Raw genomic sequence first — 26,326 nt, 5'->3', positions numbered from 1 at the left:
TTAAAAAAATTAAAAAGAAAGAAAATGTCAACAAAGAAGAAGCCTGGCTAGAGGAGTGAGCCGGCCAAAGGGAGGAGGCATGGAGTGTTCCTGATGGGATGACCCCAATGGGAAGGAAGAGGGAAGAGAGGCAGCAGACCAAGGCTCAGAACTTGAGGAAAGTTGTAAAGAAATACTGAGTACTTCACTCTTGCCGGGCCTGGGAACTGCTTTCAGAATCACTCTATGTGACACTCTAGCCCTGTCATTATACAAACTTCCCTTCTGCAAAATTCTTGCAAAACCATCTGAACCGATAGGTCTATTTTTCCAAAACAACGGCGGCGTAGAGCTGCCTTAACCCAAGTACTAAAGAATTACTTTTTTTTTAATGCGAAAATTGGCCAGGAAATAATGAGTAACAAAGGAGGAGGAGTCATCGTGAACATTTCATGCGGCTGGAGCTGCGGGATGGGTCCTAACTCGTCAGTTAGCTTTGTCCCCCTCTTGAGTGATACAGGTGAAGGGATCCCCCTCTTCAGAATCCCCTGAGTGCCGTATCTGAACCTTTCCCGGGATGAATGTCACTTGGTACAGGGGTTCGGGGCTCCCGCGAGCCTCTGGGTGCAGCCACAGCTCGCGAGCTGAGAGAGGCCGGTCTTCCCGGGACGCTCCCAGCGGGCCCAGGCTCCGGCGGGAGGGGCGTCCCGCAACTGTTCCCAGGGTGTCCGAAGGTCAGCCAGCTGCTCCCGGGGTCCTCACCTGAACCCCGCCCGCCAGCCGCCCGCGGAAACGCCTCCGTACGGGGAATGCCCGTTTGTGCAACGAAGCCTGGCCGCCCCCCCCCCCCCCCGCGCCCCGGTTGCCCGGCTGCGCGGTCCCAGGGCGCACCTTCCACCGCTCCCCCCGCCCCAGGCGCTCCTGGGCCGGGCTTCCCCCTGCGTCCCGGCCCCGGGGCCCACCCGCGGAGCCCGCGCAGGTGCCGGGAGACTTCCGGGGAGCGGGGAGAGAGGCCGGGGCGGGCCGGGGCGGGCCGCGCGGGGAGCTCACTCCCGGGTCGGCGGGACTCGGGGAGGGGCCACGCGGGTGGCACTCCTCCCGGGGCAAGTGGCAGGCGGCGTTCGCAGACGCAGAGGCGCTGGCCCTCCGGCGGAGCGCTCCGCAGCCATGTGGGGGACCTGGGTCGTCCCGTGTCTGGTGAGTCGGCGCCCGCTTGGCACCGGCGGGCGCAGCGCCTGGGGCGGCGGGCGGGCGGCGGGCCGGCCGCGGTCTGCACGGCTTCTCCCTGCCCGCGGAGTCGGAGCGGCTCCCTCCGGGCGCCCCTCCCCGGGGACCTCCGTGCGGGCGCGGACAGGGCCGGGAGAGGAGGGGGGGTCTTCCGGGGCCGCGCGGCGTGTCCGGCCGCACGGCGGCTCCGGGGCAGGGGGTGTCCGCGGCCGGGGCGGGAGGGGGTGCACCGACCCCCGCGGGGACCCAGCCGCGCGCTCGGCGGCCGCTCCCCAGCACACGCTTTGCACTCGCTCTCAGGTCTAGGGAAGAAAGCGGCCCCCGGGCGGTGGGGAAAACTTGAGGCTTGAGGCCAAACCCTTTCTTTCTCGAAAAAGTGATGTGGGGGCTGACTGCGTCTCCGGAGGCTTGTTTACCTTCTTACCACCCCTCAGAAAAAGAAACTGTTCTTGTTTCCCTTCCGGGAATACTTCTCCTTAAGACTGTAAGTCACGGTCTCAGGTTTGTCTCTCTTCTCCTCCTCTCCCCTCTTCTCTCCTCCCCTCCTCTCCCGTCCGGTCCCGTCCTGTCCTCGCCCTTCCTCTTCTTCTTGCAGTCTTCCTCGCTTGCACCCCCTTGGTGGCTTCTGTTCCCAGGACGCGGGGGAATCCGGGCCCCGGGGCTCCAGCGGCGGTACCTGCTCCCGGCGCGCACGCCCCCGCGCGCCTGCACTTACCCTGGAAGCCTGGGCCGCAGCCCCCACTTTGGGAGAGTCCCTAGCGCACGGCTGCCGGCTTGGTGGCCAATCCAAGAGACTCGGGTCATCTGCGAGCCGAAACCCCCGAAAGTCCGAGGATTTTCATTTTATTGGGACTGACACCAAGTTCCGAGCACCGTGATGGAACCGTGTATCAATGCCGCGTCACAGCAGCGGCAGGGTGAGGGAGATGGCTTCTTCATCTCCATTTCACAGATGGCTAAATGGAGGCCAGAAAGCTCCAGTAGATGAGCCAAGGTCATACAGCTAATGTAAGTGGCAGAGCTGGGACTGGGTTAGGACCTACTTCCAAAGTCCTGGCCAGTTTGTTGGTGGCACCGGGTTTCCAGACTACACCAAAAGTTGAAAGGAAAAAGGTAGTGTCTGGAACCATCTTATGACTGGGGCCGGGGTTGGGGGGGGGGGGGCGCAAAACAAAACAAAACTTCACCGGCTCTTTTGGAAGTAATGTGCAATATTTGGGTTCCTTTAGAAACTCTTAGAGAAAATTTAGTTTTCAAAATCGAACTATTTGTACAGCTCTAACTATGCTCTTTTTTTTTTTTTTTTTTCTGCCTGTAACCACTGCATTATTGCAGTGTTGGTTGCTTTGGGAAATCTCTCTTAGTTCTTGGGACAGCAGTACTAGTAAATGCAGCAAAATTATCGAAGCCCAGAGGGAGTTACACTTGTTTAACCTAGCATCTTTGTAGAGAGTGTATTTAAAGCAACAAGGACACTTTATTTTTCTGAACCAATGCACACACACGTGTGTGTATATATTTATTATATACACTTATTATAACATCTATAATAAGTTAAATATTTGTGTATTATGTTTACATATAATATATGGCCTAGGAGATTAAGAAATTTAAGATTGATTAAATAAAATTTATAAATGCAGACAAATAACTGTTCTGAAAAAATCTGACATAACCCTGTCACTTAGATAGCCACTGTCTACATTTTATAATGTATATTCCATTTTGCCCCTCCAAACATGACTCTTCAGTTTAGTTACACAGAATCCTGCCTTGCACCTGCCACTTGCCCAGTAGCATACCTATATTCTTAAAGAAAGTTCCAGGCTGTCTGTCGTGTCATCTGGTGTGTCTCTGGCAAACACTTGCTTTTGTGCCTTTGCACTTAGCAGTGCTTACTTAGTAATAGCAAGAAGATTCAAGTGTGGGTGGGACTGCCAATTACATGGAACTCAGAAGCGGATTTTGTTTGACCACATGAATGGCTATGCATACATGGAAAGGAGCTGCCTCATTCTCTCTTGTCCTCTTGGTTGCCCTGGTGCCCTTGTCACTGTTGCTGCCTATCCTCTCTTATCTCTGTGGTTCTCTTCTTTCTGCCCCCTTGGCGGTCCTTTTCTCTCTCCTCCTCTAGTTTCTAGCTGTTGTGTCTGTGATGCCTACAAGAAATAAGTATGAAATCCCCAAGCAATTCACAGATGTCTAAAGGAGACTCTGAAAAAGAGTCAGGCCTAATATAGACATTTGTATAAGAAATAGCTGCGGGCATTGCTTCCTTCCTTCCTTCCTTTCTTTCTTTTCTTTCTAGCACATAGCTCTGATAGGATTTTATTTGTATTGTCGAGGTCTGTGGTGAGGCAGTCAGTTACTACATACTCAATTTCTTCTACATTTCTAAGAACAGTTGTCTTCAAACTATAGGCAAGGGAAAGGGGAGGGCATTTAAAAAGAAACCAGTGTATTTATAAAAAATTCTATGAAAAATTTTCAGTGGAAAAATAAAGAACAGCTAATTTCTAATTAAATCATTTTCCTTAATCCGGCCTCAGAAACATAAAATGGGTTTTTTTCTTAAAATGAGTTTTACTTACATCACAAATGACTTGAAAAGTTTTTAGACTGAAACAAAAATATGAAATGTAATTTAAAGCAATGACAACCTGGAGGGAAAAATGCCAATTTATGAATGAGGCAAGATGGGGAGGCAGAGGGGCGCCTGAGTGACTCAGTGGGTTAAAGCCTCTGCCTTCGGCTCAGGTCATGATCTCAGGGTCCTGGGATCGAGCCCCACATCGGGCTCTCTGCTCAGCAGGGAGCCTGCTTACCCCTCTCTCTCTGCCTGCCTCCCTGCCTACTTGTTATCTCTGTCTGTCAAATAAATAAACAAAATTAAAAAAAAAAAAGATGGGGAGGCAGAAATGAAATTGACACACGGAGCCCAGCAGAGCCGCTGTGAGACCAAAGGAAGCCTCCTCTTGTTCATCTCTGACGTGCAGTTACCACCCCTAGTGGCAAAATTAGAGTTTAATTTAGAAAAAGAGGTTTTATTTCTCGTCCTAAGTTTAGAGGGGGAGGATGAAAAAGTGAGAGGCAAAGGGGGCCCAGGATTTGGATGTAAGACTCTTTGGGACACCAGGCAAGTAATTTACTTGTAAGTAGCTCTTGCAGTGGAAAGGAACCCCTCTGAAGGGTTCTAAAATGCTAAAGGAAAACCAGGTGACTATAATACAACAGGCAGTGGGAGAAAATAGCCAACGGTTTAAGAGATGTTTAAAAACCTGAATAAGGAAATCCCCCACTTGAAAACCCCTGGTGAGCAAAGTGCCTTTTGGTAAATTATCTTGGGTCCCAAAAGTCCCTCACTGAGCACATGTTTTGTAATAGGTACTGAAGACTTTTACCTTAGGATGAAAAATAATAGAAGGGCACACTTAAAAAGTGGATCCAGAAATAAAAAGCAAGTCCAAACTGAATTTTGGACAGCGAATCTCTTTCTTCTCTTTAAATAGATAGGTAGAGAGAAACTGACAAGATGATGTGAAATAAAAAATAATTCTTGAAAAAAGTAAAGTCCTTCCTTATTTTATCACTTAAAACAAGGATTTTGTTATTTACTTATGGCCTCTTAGTTTTGTCTACACCTGTCCATAATTGCATGTTTATTCAGTGCTGTTTGTAGTCTGCTTTCTGTCACTCTTCGGGACACAATTTTTATCTTATAATTTTTATTGGATGCATTTACAGGGAGGGCATTTATTCAATGAACTAGAATTTCTAGAATTCTTATTTTTTATTATTTTATTTCTTTTCTTTGTAATCTATTATTTTATTTTTTTTTAAGATTTTATTTATTTATTTGACAGACAGAGATCACAAGCAGGCAGAGAGGCAGGGAGAGAGAGGGGGAAGCAGGCTCCCCGCTGAGCAGAGAGCGCACAGGGCTTGGGCTCAATCCCAGGATCCTGGGGTCATGACCCGAGCCGAAGGCAGAGACTTTAACCCACTGAGCCACCCAAGTGCCCCGTAATCTATTATTTTAAAGAATAATAGATTAGAATAGAATAATAATTAGAAATGGTTTCTAATTGTACTGGAATCTGCCTACATATATCTTACTAACAAAAAAAAAAAAAGCTATTTGTAGAACCAATTGTCAGTATCTTAGTCCATAGTCTTCTATTCTTTTTGCTATCTATGTGTTTCTATTCACAAAAGTAAGAAAACAGCATTTAATCATCTAGAAAGCCCTTTTCATTTCCATTTTGCTTTAAAAAGAGAAATAAAGCACCTTAAGCTTCTTAAGCAGCTGGATTCCTCCCACCAATTATTTCTCTTGAACTCAGTCTTAAACAGGAACAAATAATTGAATCTACTAGCCAACCTCTATTTTCTTTGACTTGAGATATAAGTAGTAAAGCTCTAATTAGAAAGGAACTGATCATTGCAGTGAAATCTCCACCTTCACCAGGAGGAAATGAGCTGGTTCTCCCCTTTGATCTCTGCTCAATTCTTGTTTTGGTATGGACTTTGGTGCAACCAAGCCACTCCCACTGTGGGTGTTTAGAAACAGCGGTCTGTGTTAGACCACTGGCCCGAGTTCCACAAAGTGTAAGGATGATAATGAATTTACTGTGGACTTAGGCGTTTTAGAGCAAGGCCAGCCTTATAAATTAGCAGATCTGACTGCGGCTCCCCAAGCAGATGCGCTCAGCCCAGCGAGGACGGCGAGCCGACTGGAGGTTTCGTTCAGTTGCAAACTGGACTAGACTTGTAAAGAATAAACCTGACCACAGAGTCATTCATAACAGACTGTCCTTTGGTCAAGTCATGCAAGAGTCCAGATGTACTCACTTCTGTGTTCTGGAGGCCATAAAAATATAAGATGTGAGAAACATCGATACTTTTGATTTTGGAGGGCAGAGGTCTTGGAAGAGGGAGAAAATACGTACTCAGAGCATGTGGGTTACACTCTTGCCCCTTGCTGATGACTGAGTTTAGTGTTTAGCCATCCTCACAAGAGAATCCTTGGCCCAAGTAGACTGTTTTTTGGATGGGTGTCTTAACAGATTTAGGCCTGATTTCAAACCCTGAGCAGACACTGCCCTAAACTATGGGTTTTTTGTTTCATTTTGTTTTGTTTTTAGCCTGCATGGTATTGACACATACAGTAAATATATATGTAATACTATTTTTAATATTGATTGCCACCTAAATGTTGGAGGATTTGGGTCTCTCTTGAAAAATGGAAAACCTAGGACCACTGGCCACATGGCCCCCACTCCCCTGCCCTTTGGTCCAGGTGGCCCTCTCCATTTTGACAAGGCTCTCCTCCCCTGTTGCCTATGACACATGGACACCTCATTCCTGTGCTACTTCTTTGGTCCTTCCGGGGCAGTTAAGGACTCTAGGCTCTCGTTTAGGACTCGGGGGGCCTCCCATTATCTGTTTCCTGCACCAAAGATGACTTCAGGCCAATTTTTGAGAAGGTTCATTACTTCTCCATGAGAAGTCAACTTCTGATTTGCGAGTGCGGACCCCAGAGGCTGTTGGTCTGTTAACATCTTCGGCTTCTCAAATGTAAATATAGTGGTCTGCTGCCCTCAGATCTTCCTGGATCTGGGCTGTCTCCAGCTGTGCTGAGCATCCCCAGAATTGAGAACTTGCTGAAGATGATCTCAGAGACCCTGATTCCATGTCTGCGGTGGGACCTGCCCTACTTTTTTTTTTTTTTAATGCATCACCCCATGATTCTGTGGTCTACCACAGTTTTGAAGACTGTTTTTCTCACTCTAGCACTAAACTCAAAACCTAATCGCAGGTGGAATTTTATAGATTCCCTCATTTTCTTTTATGTATTGCTTGATAACTCAGAGGTCTAGCCAGTCCCTTATGCCACTGCCTCAGCTCTCTCTTTCTTTCCTGGTCTCCCCAGAAACTGGCCTTGAGAAAGAAAGAAGACACTCCAGGCATAAGCTTCCCATGCGTATTTTTACTTACATGTTTTGAAAAAATAAGAAGGAATAGATTCTTCACTCTTCTCTTTCATGTAGAATTTTTTTTTTTAATTTCTGTGTATTTCAGTGTTTCAGTGAAGGACCTACTACAGAAGCAGAAGGTCACTACTATTTCCTTGTATCCTACACCACTACATGAGGGACGCCTTTCATAGTTGGAAATGGCCTTTTTAGCATTTCTTTCTTCTCGCATGTTCTAAATAACTGAGCGTCCAAACAGCAAGCAAGCAGAGTTAGTCAGCTGAGTGTCATTTCTTGGGCCATTTATGTCCTCAGCAGCAGAGGACAGAGCTTGATCTTGAAAAAATTCACTGACTCTTCAGGCATCTGTTAGTCATTCTTGCCATTCTTGCATTTTTCACTGCCTCATATCTTCTTTTTTTTAACTTGCTGCTTTTAAAAAATTATTTTCCTGTTTGCTTCGAGCTTCACTAAGAACAGGGAAAAAAAAGTGCTTTTTTTTTTTTTTAAACTTCCTTTTCAAATCTTAGCTCATCTCTCAGGGCAATTGATTCTTGTAATCCAAAGGTATTCTCAATTTCTTCCAACAATTCGCTTAATTCAGGCCCTGAGATGTTACTGTATTTGAAACAGTCGTGTGAGATCTCCAGCGGTTGTGAGTCCTGGCAATGGGCGGACAGCTTGTCAACACAGGGTGAGGCACGGCGTGGGAGGTGGTCTTCAGTTTCTGGGTCTGGCTCTGCCGGCTTCATTTCTTGTATTGAGTGCCCTGGTTGGCTCTGAAAAATGGTCCATCCCTGATGCAGATAACTAATGAATGCCCAATTATTCTCTTATTCCTCATCCACTGACACGAGGGACAAACTCTCTTGTAGGCTTGTCACTGAGTTTCAAAGGGAATCAGTGCCAAGATTCTAGTCTAGGAAGACTTGGGGTTTCTATTTGTGCATTTCAGACCCCCACGCCTGCAAGAGACTGCAGTCCCAGCAGACATCGTGGCCTTTCTTAGAAACTCAGCACCCCGATTGGAGGAAAGGAAGTGTAAACCCCACTTCTTTCCCAGCTGCAGACCAGGGGTGCGAACTTTCTGCCTCCCTCCCATGCCAGCCAGGGCCCCAGCCTTGGGGGGCCCTGCTACAGCCTTCTTACACTAACTTCTGGTTCTCAGAGAGTTTCTGACAGACCCCCCTCCCCAATCCAAAATGTGCATTTGCTTTGAAGAGTCTTTTTTTTTTTTTTAAGACATTTTATTTATTTACTTGACAGAGAGAGAGAGCACAAGCAGGGGGAGAAGCAGGCAGAAGGAGAGGGAGAAGCAGGCTTCCTGATGAGCTGAGAGTCCAACATGGGGCTTGAACCCAGGACCCTGGGATCATGACCTGAGTGGAAGTCAGACGCTCAACCGACTGAGCCAGCCAGGTGCCCCTGAAGGTTCTTTGTATAATTAACACTCGGGCTTTTTGTCAACAATTATCTTTCTTTTCTTTTCTTTTTTTTTTTTTTTGAGATTTTATTTATTTATTTGACACAGAGAGAGATCACAAGTAGGCAGAGAGGCAGAGAGAGAGGAGGAAGCAGGCTCCCCACTGAGCAGAGAGCCCGATGCGGGACTCGATCCCAGGACCCTGGGATCATGACCTGAGCCGAAGGCAGCAGCTTTAACCCACTGAGCCACCCAGGCACCCCAACAATTATCTTTCTAAAAACAAATTGAGTTGTTGGTGCCCCTAAATGGAGTAGAAATAATTAGGAAGCTGATTTACAAACCTAAAACAGAGGCCAGGTCCCGGTCAGAGGTGCCGGCTTTTCCTCGGCCTCTCCTCACTGTGGATAATTGGACAGGTCATTTCCCGTACTCTGTGCTCAGCTTCCTCAACTGTAAAATAAGACAGTAAGAATTCCTCATGCAGAGGCTTCTTGAAACTACCGCAAGGAGACATATATTAAGGAATTTTGTTAACAGGCCCGTCATAGGTCCTGGGGGAACGGGAAAACCGCCCTCCAGGGACTGGAGCTCTCACTTCACATTTTTTCTTTCTTTCTTTTTAAATATTTTATTTATTTATTTATTTGACAGACAGAGATCACAAGTAGGCAGAGAGGCAGGCCGAGAGAGAGGGGGAAGCCGGCTCCCCGCTGAGCAGAAAACCCGATGCGGGGCTCAATCCCAGGACCCTGAGATCATGACCTGAGCCGAAGGCAGAGGCTTTAACCCACTGAGCCACCCAGGTGCCCCTCACTTCACATTTTCATGGGTGAGTCAGGAGAGAGAGAGAGGCACATTTTCTAGATTTGCAGAAAACATTAACTTCCTGTAGATAACGAAAGACCCAAGACAGCCCATTTTCTGAAATCTATCTTGCCACTGAACAGGTGCGTATGGTCCCCCTTGCTCTGACATTCCAGGAGGCCACGAGACTGCGGCATCTAGGGGTAAAGGTTGGCCATATAATCCTGCCATGGCTTCCATCGGCAAAAGCCTGACGACTTGTGTGGCTCAGGAGACGGAGATCTTTATTTATCTTCACACCTAGTTGCTAACGATGGTTTTGCTGAGGACGTGAGGTTCTCCGTCATTTTGATCAGGCTGAGTTCTTCCCGGTATGACCCGCCTGGACTGCCTTTCCCGAAAGCCAGCTCTTACCCACATTTCCTTCACCACGGTGAGCACACACCCTCTCATCCTGGGGCCTTCCCGGACCACGCTGTCTCACACAGCCCTGCCCCACCCTTCAAACTCTCCATGCCCCCCAAGCTTGCTTCATTGCTTTACACAGCACGGATCCCTCCCTGGCAGAGGCCCTGTTTCTCTGGTGATTCATCTCCCTGCATGTGATGCTTGATTTCACGTGTCCTCGTGACTCAGACGTGAGCTCGGACATCTGCTCCAACATTACCCTGGGTGTTTTGTGAAGGTGTTTTTTTGGTTTTGGTTTTGGTTTCTGCCACGGTCGTTTTTTGACGAGTTGACATTTCAGGTAGGAGACTCTGAGTAAAGCAGATCCCCTTCCCAGTGCAGGTGGGTTTCATCCAATCGGTCGACCGCCTAACAGCGTAGAGACTGTGGTCCCCTGAGGAAGAGGAAGTTCTGCCTCCAGATCACCTTTGGACTTGAACTGCAATTCTCCGTGACTTTCCAGCCTGGTGGCCTATGGGATCAGATTTGGGACTTGCTTTTGGTCTCTAGAGAACCCTAACATACCTCACTAACATATAAACCCTATGAGAGCAGAGTCTTTATCTGTTCACTGGGCTGTTTCCAGCTACGTGTCTGGTACCTAGTAGGTGTCCAACAAAGTACTCATTCAGTTCATTAATTTGATTAGTGGATTAGCGAATATTCCCAGCAGAATAAATAATCAAGGTTTCTCTGACTTTTTTCATCTTTAGGATGACAGAGATATAAAACTTTTTATTCTTCATTTGTTTCCCATTTGGTGATCATGTGACTTAGTTAATTCACATTTTCCAGGGCGTTCACTTAACCCATTTCTGGCCTTTTCAGCTCTTCTGAAAATAAGTTTTCTGAGCAGATCATTTTGTCCTTTGTGGGTTTCCTGCATTGTCACAGTCAAAACGCACTGACTGCCCGGACGGTTTGGGTTAAATCTTTGCATATTGCAAACTTGAGTTAATGCAATGATTAAAAAGCAATCACAGGCTCTTTGGAGCAGTGCTGGCCTCGCCTTGGGCAGCGGCTCCCACATGCTCTTTGAACCAGCTTTTTTTTTCCTACTTGAAGACAGTTTTTGATGCTGAACTAAGTAAGAAATGTTTCCAGAAATTCAGCTCTGTGACCCGGCCGTGATCAGACACGAGCCAAGCTGGGTGCTGATGTCTGCCCTTCGGGGCCAGTGGTGGTCCTGACTTTCAGCATTCCACCCCACGCTTCGCGTTCCTCAAATCCTGGACGGTTTTTGGATGGTGGATCTTGATTCCCACTGAGAAACTTCAAAACGAAAACAAAATGAGGGAGGGCACACATTCGCTTTAGACGGCTTGAGAAAGTTGACAGGACGTGGAGTTTTCCAGAAATAGCATCCACGTCACGATCCATAAATGTGAAATGTGCTGCTGTCCTGAACGCTTATCAGCTGAGCAAAGAATTGTGGACCAGCTTGTGATATTGTCTCAGGAATCCTGGATGGAATTAGAATACGAAGGAGGCTAGGGCCCCTGGGGCCATAGGACACACACACACACACACACACACACACACACACACACACACAGGATTGGGCATCAACTATCAACTTTCAGTGCTTTTCACTGGTCACTTTTGGCCTGCTCAATCCCTATCAATCGCTTCTAAATTTAAGCCTGTACCAGTTTCTTCAATTTCTGGTGAGACACCCAGAATCGAAAGAGGAGAGCACGTGATATCTCCCTGTGAACCTCCCTTCACAGCAGTGGGGCGGCTGACAGTAGGAAAGAACTGCTTCTACTCAGTCGGGTTGCTTAGGTTCAGTTTTCCATTATCGGTTGCAAACAGGACTCACTGGTCTCTTCCAACTGGGGAGAGTTTTTTTTTTTTTTTTTTTTTTAAGGTTATCCGCAAGTGCTTCCATACACCTTGGAGGGCTTATTTTTCTAAGGAATTCTAGCCTATAACTCATGAGATAATTCTGAGGCAATATCACTTAGACCAATGGACTTTTACCTCCAGAAGAAAGGAAGCCCAAATAGATTAAAGATCGGTTCTCCACTAAAAGAAGTTCATTTTTTTTTTCCTGAGCAAAAGTGAAGAAAATCCCATGAGATTCATTGTGTGGCTGGTGAACCAGACAGGATTTCATCAAAATTGTTTATTCTGTGGTTATGTATAAAGAGAGAAGAAATAGAACTCGCTATAACCTAAGGACCAGGCTTGGGAGAAATTATCACTTTTTATCCTCAAGACAGGAAGTGCCATCGTGACTTCCAGGTGGGACAACCGAGGCCACCTGGTTCTATAATTTGCCTAAAGTCAACCCGCTGACAGTAGGGCTGGGAATCATGCTGCCATCGTTTTGAAATTTCATGGTTTTTCCTACTTGACCCTGTTGTTCCTCACTAGAACTTCATGACGATAGCAATAATAATAATTAACCAATAACAATACCGTTTACTGGACATCTACTTATTATGTGCCAGAAATCGTGCTAAGAGCTTTCAGTGCATTGAATGAGCACAGAAAACTGTGAAGAGGAGATGATTTCCACTTTACAGATAAAGCAGTGGAGACTCAGAGAATTTAAGTGACTTCACGAACCACAGCGACAAGGCTGGTAGGTGAGAGCCAGGGTTCACTTTCGAGCCCACAGCCCTGGCTCCCACTATCCATGATGCTGTTTCCAGAATAGTTTGGACCCTCCTTTTCCAGAGATGTGCAAGTAGAAGGATGGAGCACCCCCCGCCCCGCCCCATGCATTTAGTCTCTGCAGCCTCAGACACAGCCCCATGGGGCAACTTACACCTGTTGTCCAAGTTGTCTAGTTGGGAAGGAAATCAATAACATTCTTCTCATGCTCTTCCTTAACAGATATTTACCTCCATCGCTGGACCATGGCCGAAAGCGGTCAGTGCTCAAGCAACTGCTGTCAACTCCAAGGCACTGAGATTTCGTAAGAACATTACCATAAGGGAGACGGGGTGCTCGGAAGGTCAGCATGGTGAGAAGACAGTCTGCTGTCAGCCATGTCCTCCCGGTATGTTGCACCCAGCAGCCCACAATTAGCTTGACAATCAGGGTGAGGAGAAGCAAACAGTGATAATGGAGAGAATGGTTTACAGTGCTTGGTTCTCCCGCATTGTAGCGGTACTGGGAAGATACACCACCGGGAAATTACTTTCCTGAGACTAGCTGAGTTCAGCTTTACCCTGCTTGTCGGGGGGGGGGGGGGGGGGGGGGATGGAATTTGCAAATGGCATGTGCCCCTGAAGGGAGAGGATTTCTCTCTTTAACTCCATTTTTGAGGAAGAAAAAAAAAGACTCCTTTGTGGGTATTAAAGCTTATCACAACAGAACTATGAAAATGTGTCATCGTAGCTGGGGCGCCCTGAAAGCGAGGGACCTCCCCCCCTTGCGAGCCGTGTCTAGCCATTCCCTTCTACCAGAAGGTCTCTGAAGCCTGCAAAATACATTTGCATTTTTGCAGCTGAAACTAGATGAGCTAGAAAAGCAATGGACAGAACCCAGCAAATTTTTAACACCAGAATTTTGAAATGCAAACCAATTTCAGATCGGAAATCCTTCAAACACTAGCCAATTAGAAGCTTTGCAACATGCAATGGCGCAAACCTTTTTTTCAACGTGGAGTAGAGCTGACTACCGTCTTCTATAGAGATGGCTCCCTCTCGGCTGCGTTGTGAAGTACGAGAGGAAGATGAAAGGAAAGAGCACGCAGGTTGCTGTGGATGAATAGAGCCGGGAGGGACTGTCCGTAGTAGGTTTGGTGGTGAGCGTGCCAGGCTTCTAGCATTCCCACAACTGAACAGGCTTAGACCCTCTTTATAAAGATTCTACCAGTCTCCCTTGGCCTCCTGTCCAGCTTTTAACAACCCTCACGGAAAATCTCCCTATAATCCAACCCATTTATACTTAAGCCTATTTGCATTTACTTTCTCCAAAAGGGAATTGACAATGGCTTTCTGGCCTTTTAATGTCTTGCCAAACATCATCTATCTGCTCTAGGACTTGAGGTCCTTTGTCCTATTTTTAAAACCTTAAAATGAAAATTCAAACAAAGATAATGTGCTTTGCCCTTCAGACTGTCAAGGATTTTTGTCTGTTTGCTTTTCTTCTGTTTGGCTTTGTTTTATTTTCCCCGGAAGAAGTGCTTTCAACCCTGGTGGGTCTGCTTTTGAGATAAGAACTCTCATAAAACCGTAATTGGAAGGTAAATTGCTACAGCTTTTTAAGAAAGAAATTCGGATATGTGGGTTGGAAACTTGGAAATGTTCATGCCTCCTGAAATAGTAATAAATGTACAGGGAGAATGTCTTTCAAAATAGTCAAGGGAAAATACTGTATGCGTGATGTTCCATTGTGATGCTCAGTGATGGGGGATTGGTTAAGCACATTTTGGAGTGTTCAAAAGTTGAATATCTCCATCGGTTATATCACATTTTCTCATATATTTCTGACATAATTCTCAATGTAGAAATTCCCTGAAGGATTTTTTTTTTTTTTTTTTTTGAGAGAAGGAGAGCAGAGATGGAGGGAGAGAGAGAATCCCAAGCAGGTTCCATGCCCAGCAGGGAGCCCACAGCAGGGCTCCATCTTACAACCCTGAGATCATGACCTGAGCCAAAACCAAGAATCAGACGCTTAATCGCCTGAGCCACCCCAGGTGCCCCCTGCAAGGGATTTCTTTCTTTCTTTTTTTTTTTTTTTTAAGATTTTATTTATTTATTTGACAGACAGAGATCACAAGTAGGCAGAGAGGCAGACAGAGAGAGAGGAGGAAGCAGGCTCCCCGCTGAGCAGAGAGCCCTATGCAGGACTCGATCCCAGGACCCTGAGATCATGACCTGAGCCAAAGGCAGAGGCTTAACCCACTGAGCCACCCAGGTGCCCCTGCAAGGGATTTCTAACTGATCTGCCTTCTGGATGAACTGACTCTCTCTTCTCCATCTCTAAGAATCCTGGGTGGTGTCCAGCGCAGGCTACTCCTCTTTCTGTTCTGTTTCCTCTTGTTGAAATGTAGGCGTATCGCTATTCAAATTGCTTCTGAGTCTTTATGCTCACTGGTGTTGTGATATTAACATGTAATTTAATTAACTAGTGTATAACCCAATGCTGGACAAATGCAGAGGAAAGACAGATTTTACTTCTGTATAAGCTCGTTTGAATGCTTGGAGGATTTCGTTCCAGGCGAGCAGCTAAAAGAATTGTTGATGAATGAGATGAGGTCAAAATCAATGGAAAAAAAAATCACAAAACCCTGGAAGGCCTGTCATACAAATTATTGGTATCTGTGAGGGTTTATTCCCATCAAAAAGAAAGGAAGAAAGGGAGGGAGGGAGAAGGGGAAGGAGGCAGGGAGGAATGAAGAGAAAGAAAAACAAGAAAGGAGGCGTTTTAAATGTCACCTACATGAGGAAGAATCTGGAATTCTTACTACCTTTTTTCTCAAGCCATGAGACTGGCCAATAATGACACATTATACTTCATAAATTAAAATATTTACGATATTTTTTTCAATAATGCCCTACGTGAACTGACAGCTTTAACTGATCAAAAAGTATCATCGCATTACCTTATCCAATCAGAAGGACTCTGTGGTACACCACATACTATACACGCACACACATGCTTATTACATGCACATGCATTCACATGTATGATGGGTATACACGTGTAGGGATGCGCCACAATGAGAACCATGAATCTCTCAGAGTGGTTGACATACAGCTTCTTTTTATACTTCCTGAACTTTTCCAAATTCTCCACATTGCGCATGGGTACTATTACACTCAGAAACAATGTATTCTAAAATCTTACTTTCACGAAAACAACCACCCATGGATGCCTGGGCGGCTTAGTCGGTTAAGCTGCAACTTGTGATTTTGGCTCAAGTCAGGAATTCAGGGTTGTGGGATCAAGTCCTGCCTGGGGCTCCGTGCTCAGCGAGGAGTCTGCTTGAGATTCTCTCTCTCCCTCTCTGCCCCTCCCCCCTCACTCTCTCTTTAAATAAAAAAAAATGAATTAAAAAGCAAAAGAAAACAACCATATATTTTGATAAATATTTGATACATTGAGGCTGCGCACTTTGGAGGGGAGGAAACCCTGTGTTAACTCTCATGCCATGGGCATTGTGCTGGACTTTGTTCTGCAAAGTAATTCATTAAAGGGGCCAGTTCATTTAGAAACTGGTATAATACCACTGGCAACCAACAAAACTGTACTCTGGCTCGGTGTCCTTAAACACTGCTATGATGTTATACAGCCCCAATGCTCAATGATGTTTGGTATTTGAATTTGGTTCTGGGTTTTCACAATTAACTTCGTGCTCTTGACACACTGTCGTTTTTGCTGAATACAATATCACACCTGTTTCCATTTCATCACTTGCTTGTGTCGTATTTTGTTTTCTCGGAAAGAATGCGACGAGGTTGTTAAGAAAGTCATGTACCCAGGAAAGAGTGTAAATTGTTTTTGCCCATGCCCACACATGTGTGGGCCAATTCTTTTTAATTAGTTACACCATGAATAATGAGAGCCACAAGACTGGCTTTCCTCTTTGATTTTCCTTCATATTTTCTGTCTCTTTCTTCTTCGTCCTCTGTCACCTAATCCAGTTTCCCCAAGGCACTTACCAGCGTTTGACATCATACACTGATCTGGGCATGACCGGTTGACATCATACACTGATCTGGGCATGACCGGTTGACATCATACACTGATCTGGGCATGACCGGTTGACATCATACACTGATCTGGGCATGACCGGTTGACATCATACACTGATCTGGGCATGACCTGCTTCTCTCCCGGCAACATGAAGCCCTTGGAGACCTAGGCTTTGTCTTCCTTCCTGTAGGATCTTTGGGCCCTAGAAAGTGCCTGACATATACTAGGCATTTAATAAACCAATAAATAATTAAATCAACCAATCAATCAATCAATTTAATAAATCAATGACTTTTCAGTAGAAAGCACTCTTGCCTGAGGCTTACGAACACCAATATGGTGACTCACTTTATTTGACAAGTGAAGCGAATGCAAATATTATTTACAATAGTGTGGATTACGATAAGCCATCTGATGATAAATGTTGGCATTTATGTTCACACCTTCCCATCAAAACATGCTCTGTCCCTTAAAGGCAAAGGAATAGAAAGAGGAATGAATACAAACCCCGGCCTCCTTGCAAACCAAGTTGCTAAACGCATTTCTTCCAGCACATATGGTCATTCTAACCCTTTAAAAAATATGTATTCCCTATTGCTAATCATCCTATGTCTGTAGGCATATTCTTTGAGTCACTCTCTCAGCTTTTGTCTTGGGAGACTTTCTGTCTGGAGACATGACTTCTACACCAGCCTTCTCTCCCACTATATTTCTGTATCATTAGTCTGACCGTCCTGACTCTTGTTTCCTTGCCATCCCCGTGTATCTCCCACACTATTGCCTGTCACTTGTGTTTCTCGTATTCCAACGTTTGCTGTGTTTTTTCTGGGGCAGGCACACGGAAGGAGGGTGACTGCGAATCTGCGGGGGGCGAGTCAAAATGTGTGGCCTGCCAGGAAGGGGAGGAGTACATGGAAGAGAAGCATTTTTCGGATAAATGCAGAAGATGTCGAATTTGTGACGGAGAGCACGGTAAGCGTCTTAAAAAGCGATGCAAAATACCGGTGTGATACTCCAAATAGAGCCATTTATAATACAGTCTGAAATGGGACTTACTCTGATGCTGGGTTGGCGTGGAGGAGAGGAGCTGGCTGGAGCGAAGCAGGACCGGGTACCGCGCTCATTGCCAGTCTAGACATTTCTGGGTCAAATCTAGGCATTTCTCTCAAGACGACTGAATATGAACCTGGTGAATAGGGTTCATCAGCTGTAATCAAAATTGGCGGAGATTTTTTTTTTTCTCACCTTGATCGGTGCTCTTGTTATAGCCAGCAAGAGCTCAGAAGCCTTCTGATACAAGGACAGAGCATTCCAAGCGGTAGGTGGGATGTCCCCCCCCCCCCCCTTTGGAGGTTGATTTTGTCCTGATAATTCCAACCAGGGACCTGAATTTTTATGCACATCCTCTATCATGAGAGCCCAGATTCAAATGTAACAGAAACACTCCCATTGTCATGTGATATCAAGAAATGTCTGGACATGAAACTTTTCTTTCCGCTCTGACTGGCTAGGTCCAGAGTAGGGTATGAAATTCTGCATTTTTTTAAAAAAAGATTTTATTCATTTGTTTGAGAGAGAGAGAGAGCAAGCATGAGTTGGGGGAGTGCAGAGGGAGAAAGAAAAGGAGACTCCCCGCTGAGTGGGGAGGCCAATGCAGGGCTCGATTCCAGAACCCTGAGATCACGATCCCAGGTGATGTCAGAGGCTTCAACAAGGTGCCACTGATATTCTGCATTTCTAAGAGGCTTCCGACTGAGGCCAAGGCTGCTGGTCCACAAGTCACGCCCTAAGCAGCCAGGCTCTAGAGGAATAGGGGAACTCTTTAAGCAGAAGTGGGGTTGTGTTGGCTGCTGGACTGTCTGTCCACTTAAAATTCTGCTGGGATCTCTGGTTTGGCATGTAAACGCTCCCTGCTTTGCAAAAGGTGTGCTGATGGAAGCGGGAGATCTCAAAACCTCTGGCAGCCCCTGTTCACCAGCTGCGAGAATTAATAGTCTGCAAACTGGTTTTCTAGGGTTGGAAGTGGAGAGAAACTGTACCCGGAGCCAGAACACCAAGTGCAGATGTAAACCAAACTTTTTTTGTAACGTCTCTGAGTGCGAACACTGTACCCCGTGCACCACGTAAGTTTTCATCTTTCTTTGATTACAGTGCTAGATAGACCTGGACAGACCACGTCTTCCCAGGAGGAAGCAATGCTGGTCAAGAGTCCAGAATTTGGGTTCTAGTCTTACTTTGCCTCCGAGCCACTAGATAACTAGACATCCAGTCTCCAAATATTTATCAAACACCTCCTATGTGCTTGAAACTGCACACTGCTGAAGCTAAAAAGTGTTACAAGCAAGCTCCATTCCTGGCATTAAGGGTCCCAGGCCAGAGGCAGAGAGAGTCAAGAAAAGCAATGGTTATGGGGTCAAGCACCAGAAAAGACATGTGCTCAGACTGTTACGAGTTCTACAGAGAACCTTCCAGCTCTGCCCGACGGGGCGGGTAAGGGTAGGACACATGATGGGAGTCTTGAGACAGGAAAGAAAGAATATTCCCAGGTGTGCCAACATGGACAGGACATTTCAGGCAGGAGAGGGGCATCTGTGGAAAGACAGACGGCCACTCCAGAGAGCAGAGTACCCGGCCGGAGGGTAGCGAGAAGCACCCAGGGCCAGACCACAAAGGGCCGTGCCTGTTATGTAAAAGAGCTTGGTTTGGACCCAAAGTTAGAAAACCTGATGGTACATCTCACTTTTCTTCTGATTAGTTGGGTGATTTTGAGCGGGTCATTGAACCTCTCTCTCTGAGCATCCAATCCCTTAGTCATGGGATGCAAACGGTATTCACTTCTCATTTCTGTGAAGCACGGACTGGGTGGTGTGTGCTGGAAAGTAGCTTTTGCTCTGTAAGATATTGTGTGGTACCAGTATAAACATTTAGGATTATATTCACGTGCCTCTCCTTAAACTTGTATTTTGCCTCGGGAAACGTTTAGGAGTTCACCTAGTTTACTTGAGAAGTAGGGACATGACAGCTTATGTCTTCTATTGACTAGAAATTTAAAATTACGTGGGGGCGCCTGGGTGGCTCAGTGGGTTAAAGCCTCTGCCTTCGGCTCAGGTCATGGTCTCAGGGTCCTGGGATCGAGCCCTGCGTCGGGCTCTCTGCTCAAGTGGGGAGTCTGCTTCCTCCTCTCTCTGCCTGCCTTTCTACCTACTTGTGATCTCTGTCTGTCAAATAAATAAATAAATAATAAAAAATAAAATAAAATTACGTGCAGTTCTCCTAGTCTTTCCCGTCTAACTCCCATGGCTGAGAGTGCCTCGTGATGACGGCAGAAGTGGTGCTGCAGGGGAGGGAGGGACGCGCTGAAATAATAATGCTTTGGCCCATCAACAACATGGGTTTGAACTATGTGGTCCACTTATGCGATTTCTTTCTATCTACAAGTACAATATAGCACTGTAAACATATTCTCTCCTCCTTAGGATTTTATTGTTTTTATTTTTTATTTTTTTAAAGAAAGAGAGAACACGAGCAGGGTGGGGAGGTATGGGCAGAATGAGAGGGAGAGAGACTCCCAGCGTAGGGCTCGATCTCCCAACCCTGAGATGGTGACCTAAGCCAATATCAAGGGTCAGGTGCTTCACTGACTGAGCCACTGAGGTGCCTCTTCCTGTGATTTTTAAGTAATGTTTTCTTTTCTCTAGCTTACTTCATTGAAAGAATACAGTCTAGAATGCATGTAATATACGAAATGTGTTAATCGACCGTTTATGTTATCAGTAAGTCTTTGAAAGAATACAGTCTAGAATGCATGTAATATATGAAATGTGTTAATCGACCGTTTATGTTATCAGTAAGTCTTCTGATCAGCAGTAGACTATTAGTAGTTAAGTTTTGAGGGAGTAAAAAATTATACGAGGATATTCAGCTATGCATTGGGGTGGTCAGTGCCCCAACCCCACATGAGTCAACTGTAATAATAATAATAATAATAGTTCTAAATACCTCATAATCTCAATTTAATTTTCTTCTCGCCATAACCCTCCTTGATATTGTAATGTAATCTCCTTGTTATTGATGAGAAAACAGGTTTAGGGTGGTTAAGCGACTTACCCAAGTGCACGGAGTTAAGGAATGGGCTGAACCAGGCTGTCATTCAATCTGGCAATCTGACCGTCTGAAGGAAATCCCAAGGATTTTCCTCTCAAGGGTCCTGATCATCACTTGTTGGTAAGAGGCGAAACCTCAGAGGGGTGCTGGGTAGGCTTTTTAAGCAGCATCACAGGCAAGGGCTGTTGTCCGGTCATTTTATTGTTCAGTGGGACTGTTTTGCAATAGTAGTTTATGATTTTAAGACAAATTTACGACCAATTTTATATTATTTTATTTTTTTAAAGATTTTATTTATTTGACAGAGATCACAAGTGGGCAGAGAGGCAGGCAGAGAGAGAGGAGGAAGCAGGCTCCCTGCTGAGCAGAGAGCCCCATGCGGGGCTCGATCCCAGGACCCTGGGATCATGAGATCATGACCTAAGCCGAAGGCAGAGGCTTTAATCCACTGAGCCACCCAGGCACCCCTACGACCAATTTTAAATCTTTGTCTATTTCATCCTTTCTCCTATTTGTCAGTATTTGATTACTTTCCTTTAACTCTTAGTATTTTTTTAAGATTTTATTTATTTAATTGAGAGAGAGAAAGCACAAGCAGTAGAAGGGGCTGAGGGAGAGGGAGAAGCAGACTCTCTGCTGAGTGCAGAGCCCAGTGTGGGACACAATCCCAGGACCCTGGATCATGACCAGAACTGAAGGCAGACGCTTAATTGACTAAGCCACCCAGGTGCCCCAACTCTTGGTATTTTAAAACAGTTACTCTTTTTTTTTTTTTAAACAGTTACTCTTTAGGATATTTTTCATCCAACATCCAAATTATGTTATGAATTTGTACCAGCTTTAGACGTTAATCTGTCAGTATTTGAGAGATGGTGTCTGCTGGAGATGCAAAGATGAATAAAATGGCCCTAGATTTAGAGTGTGTCATTGCAGATGATCGAGGAGTCAGTCCATCCGGCTTTTTGAATTTCCTCTGTGTTTTCTTAAAGACTTTATTTATTTTGAGACACACACACACACACACACACACACACACACACACACATGCATCCACGTGGCGGGGGAAGGGGTGCAGGCAGAGAGAGAGAGAGAGACTCTCAAGCAGACTTCATGCTGAGTGCAGGAGCCATATGTGGGGCTTGATCCCACGACCCTGAGATCATGACCTGAGCCGAAATCAAGAGTTGAATGCTTAAGCGACTGAGTCACCCAGATGTCCCTGTTAGTTTTTGTTTTCTTTTCTTTCTTTTTTTTTCTTTTAGGTGTGAACATGGAGTCCTTGAGAATTGCACACCAACCAGCAACACCAAATGTAAAGAAGGTTATTATTCCTTATTTATGACTATATCCTCCTTTCTCTCACCCCTACTGTAAAATACGAAGAAAAGCCAATCCCTTTTGATTCTTTGAGAGTACTCTGCTTAATCTTAAAGAGTGCTTATTTTCACATTCAGTGTTGTGTTTCTACCCACAGGATCCAGCTCCAGCTTTCTGTGGTTTTGTGTCCTAATCCCGATTCTAATGGGTGCGCTAATATGTTGGTGTAAGTTCTTACTTTGTTCAAACAACTGCAGATCGAAATAACTTGGAAAGTAGTGATTCACAAGAATTCCCCTCTGTCTCCTCCCCATAAGAAAGCTCCTCCCAGGTAGGCAGCTCTGGGATATTGTTAAATTCCCATCACTAAATGCACCCCTGAGAGCTGATAAGAACAAGACGATGTCATCCCTTGGCAACTGTTTTTGAGCAATCATTATGGAGCTCAGAATGGATATTCCCATTTTCTGTATGAACAAGGGTAGGTTTTCACCCCGGCAGCAGCAGAGCTGGTCAAGGATCAGAAGGAATCCTTGCCTGCTCATAGAGATGGCCCTACAGAGAGCACGAGAAGCAAGGATCTTCCTGGGAAAGACTGCAGGGAACACTTGCTGAATTCGCCCTCTCTGTGCCTCCTCGCCCTTGTTCAGTCAGACTCCATGGTTTTTGCCTTTTTACTGTTATTTCTCCACCTTACCTTAAAATACTGTGGCAATAGGGTTTATGCTAGGGTTACTTAGGAAAGTCAACAGGTCAGCCCAAATGGAGCATAACCGTGATGAAAAATCCCCGGAGATCACTCAGAAAACACAGAGGGGTGCCAAGTCTTAATTACTCGGAGGCATCCAATTTTCCTTCTTTGTTGGAACCCCTCACTGTTTCTGCAGACCAGGTGAGGATAAAGAAGTCACCTTGCCTTCAGAAACTAAAAATACACACTCGGTGCTTCAACATGGTCTCTGTGCTCAGAGACGTGTCCACTCCTTTTCTTTGATTTCATACTGACTTCAAGGCACACATGCACTGTGTATACTATAGGGATTTGTGGGTGTATGCACTTGAATTTCTGAACCTTCAGTGCCAACTTTCCATATCCTGGGGCTTCTGAGTCCTGCCGCGGGCACCTCCCCCAACTGCCCCCAGTTCTATTCCGGTGACAGGGAGTAGTGTTGACCCTAGGGTAAGTCAAAAGCCAGCATGTGACCATTGGATGGCTCAATTACAATGGGACGTATCTCTAGAAGATGTGACCTCGTGGGGTTCAGGACAAGGCTGCTTCTTGGGGTGTTGGCCACTTGAAGTTTCACCGAGTTTCTCCTTCCTTCTCCCACTTCTCTTAGTGTGAGAGTCTGTTCTCCCAGGCTTGCTATGAGGCTGAGACCGGAGTCTGACAGAAATGTCTTTGATTTTCCAGGGAGGTTGAGAAGGCACCGGAATAAAAAGACGGAAGACCTGGAATATAGACCTTCAATTACTGTAGGTATCGCAACAAGCATCTGCTTTCTTAAGAAAATGGAGAAAGTAGTAATTCGGCTTCTTATTTGCTCCTTGTTTTAAGACCTGCATTTCGTGTGAGTGCGTATGCACGGGTTAGAGGGGCGACAAGAACGGATGAAGATTTGGTGCCCCATTTATAGGAACACGAACAGCATGAGAATTAGTTAACAAAGAGTATGAGAGAGCTAAGTGAATGTTCCTTAGTTTCTGGCAAGGCTGGAACTTTGCAGAATAATAAATTGAATAGGAAGAGCATCCTTAATCACGTCACGTAGCTAATTTTATACATCAAGCTACTGATTGTACTTCCTTTAGTTTTAAGGGAGAATTTGATAATTACATGTCATAAATAAATTTTTATTTATCTTGCTCCTTCCCTCTATTTTTTTGGTCTCCCCCCCAGGAAATGATGCCAATAAAGTATGCAGGTAAGGCTTCTATCATTGTATTTCCCAGGGATGGCTTCCTTGGGAGTTAACAGGCCAATTTCAGAGTAAAATAATGTTTCTAATTTCAGTGACACGGGGGGTTTTGCTGTTCCTTGAGCTCATAGTTCACTGTGCTCACTGTCAAGGGTGTATCAGACAGTGTGTTTGAATGTATAACTAATACCCATAGTTAAGAATAAATCAGGTAGCAATGAAACGCTATAGTCTGAGGCTTAAGAGAATTTTCCTTCCTTCACAAACAGATATATTATAGAACTCCGGCTTAAATTGATTTTCCTAAACCAAATAAACTGATCTGTAGACTTGGTTATTACTGGTATATTCCTGGCCCTGGTGTCTTCCACGATTCAATGCAGTTCTGCTCCTCTCTGCCTGTGAGTCAGAGAGAAGATCATGAAGTCTTTGCCTGCCTTTTAGGTTTGTGGGTCACGGATCATCAGATCCATAAAGAACATTGGAGGGGATCTTTTCCAACCCTCTTATTTTATAGACAAGAAAAGAAGATAGAGCTATGTCGTAGATCTTGCCCATGTCATGGTTCAAATTCCTGGTGACCTAGGAGGGGTTAGGGTTAGAACCTGATGGGGAGGGAGGGAGGGTTCTCTTTTCATTTTCCCCGACCAGTCTTACAATCTCTTGGACTTAACCAGTATTCTTACTTAATATCGCTTCTCGGCCTTTTGGCTAAGATCAAGTGTAGAAGAGAAATAAACATGGTTTTCAGAATTAGAATTTCATTTAGAAAAACAAATCTTCAGAGACTGTCTTCTCTTTTTCAGACGTCGACCTGAGTACATATATAACTAATATTGCTGAACAGATGAAAATAACTGAAGTCAGAGAATTTGTCCGGAAGAACGGTATCAACGAAGCCAAGATAGATGAGATTAAGAACGATAACCTCCAAGACACAGCAGAACAAAAAGTCCAGCTGCTGCGTAATTGGTACCAACTCCATGGGAGGAAAGATGCTTATTACAATTTACTCAGAGGCCTCAGAAAAGCCCATCTTTGTGAACTAGCAGAGAGAATTCAAGAAATGATCCAGAAGGACAGTACTAGCTAACTTGGAAATGGAAACTTGAAACTATGAAAAGAAAAGATAAAGCTTGGCCGAAAGCGAGAAGAATGTAGTATAACTCAGTCCTGAGCATATACAAGTCGACAGAAAGAAAAATTAGGGTTTTCGTAAGTTCTTACTAGCTGTGGACTGTGAACATTGCTTGGCATTTTATAGCGTGTGCGTTTCATTTGGTAGATTTGTAGAGCTAGTATGTTTACAAGTTCTGAGGGTCTCAGGATTCTGACCTCAAGGATGTTGGGAAGACAGAAATCATTCAAAGTAAATGCAGCGTCACATGAAGAGTACAGTTGTGTGCAAAGGACAGAAGACTAGGAACACACTCTGGTATCTAAGGGGAGGGTGTGGGTCTGACCGGCATCGGTGTACGTGAATACAAATGTCCACCAGCAGATTGACTCCATTCCATAAATCAATAGGAGCTGTGACTTTGGTTGCCATGTCTCAATCCTTGGAAAGCCTACTCGGTTTCTGCATTAGCTCTCCAGCTCCACAACGACTCTAGAGACGGTACTATTTTTGTGAATTTTGCAACTCCAGAGGAGAGGATCTGAGACAAGTTTGCGTGCACCTCTGAATAAAGAATTTGATAAGGGTCTATCTCAAAGATCTTTGCACAAATTATTGGCATTTCAGTGTGAAATATTTCAGTTTTGAATTCACTCACGAAATGCAGACTGACTTCTAATGCTTGAGTATTTTCTACTCAAATGCCCTTTTACCGGATCGAGATAATCTACTTATTTCTCAGGTGTCTGGACATTTTCATCAGGAAAGTATTCCTGGGGTGTTGTTGCCTCTCCGTTTTCTCTCTGATATGGATCTTGACTGTACATCCCCACACCCAAAAGTGCTGCGTGAGAAACACCTCATGATCCCCTAAAACCATGGCCGCCTGTAGAAACTGCTAGCCTGTTTTGGGGAGACTAACCGCTCTTCCAGAAAGTAGCTCTGTGACGTATCAGGAACCCACAAACCCACCAAAGTCTTAGTTTGTGCTGTTCCTCACAAAGTGCTCAGTCACTCCCCTTATGTCCTCTGACTACAAATGCCGCTCATACACAGCAAGGGTGAAATCATCTTCAGGTTTTAGGGATGGCCCTTGTGATTCCCGGTTGCTTCTGAGGCAAACAAACCCCTCTCCCCACTGCTCCTTCCTCACTTTTCCATTTAAACACTTCCAGAAATTTGTATTAAATATGGAGCTTAATAAATACTATTTATGTTTATATAGATGTAAATGGAAGCATGCTCCAAACTGACACAAACATTTAGAACTACCTAAGAACTTCTGTTGTTGGAAGATATTTTTTCCTTATGTTTGGAAATGTAAAATATTTAATTAAAATCACGTTTCAGACAT

At 45.2% G+C, this 26,326-nt stretch overlaps 1 protein-coding gene across 2 annotated transcripts; it reads left to right on the top strand.

The window, feature by feature from the left end:
- The first annotated feature begins 640 nt into the window (after nt 1–640).
- FAS (Fas cell surface death receptor) lies at nt 641–24,962 on the top strand. Of its 2 annotated transcripts, none has more exons than XM_046027857.1 (9): nt 641–1,176; nt 12,703–12,868; nt 17,350–17,487; nt 18,530–18,638; nt 21,882–21,940; nt 22,094–22,162; nt 23,351–23,412; nt 23,837–23,861; nt 24,662–24,962. In XM_046027857.1, exons 1-9 carry the CDS (start codon nt 1,147–1,149, stop codon nt 24,946–24,948), a joined length of 945 nt encoding a protein of 314 aa, XP_045883813.1. In that variant the 5' UTR covers nt 641–1,146; the 3' UTR covers nt 24,949–24,962. The 2 variants fall into 2 exon arrangements, with proteins under 2 accessions (XP_045883813.1, XP_045883811.1); XM_046027855.1 differs by lacking the exon at nt 641–1,176 and adding an exon at nt 9,635–9,844.
- The last annotated feature ends 1,364 nt before the right edge of the window (nt 24,963–26,326 follow it).

The sequence above is a fragment of the Meles meles genome, chromosome 13, assembly GCF_922984935.1.
Source record: "Meles meles chromosome 13, mMelMel3.1 paternal haplotype, whole genome shotgun sequence".
In the NCBI taxonomy this organism is placed as follows: domain Eukaryota; kingdom Metazoa; phylum Chordata; class Mammalia; order Carnivora; family Mustelidae; genus Meles; species Meles meles.
This window is presented reverse-complemented; position numbering and strand designations above follow the sequence as displayed.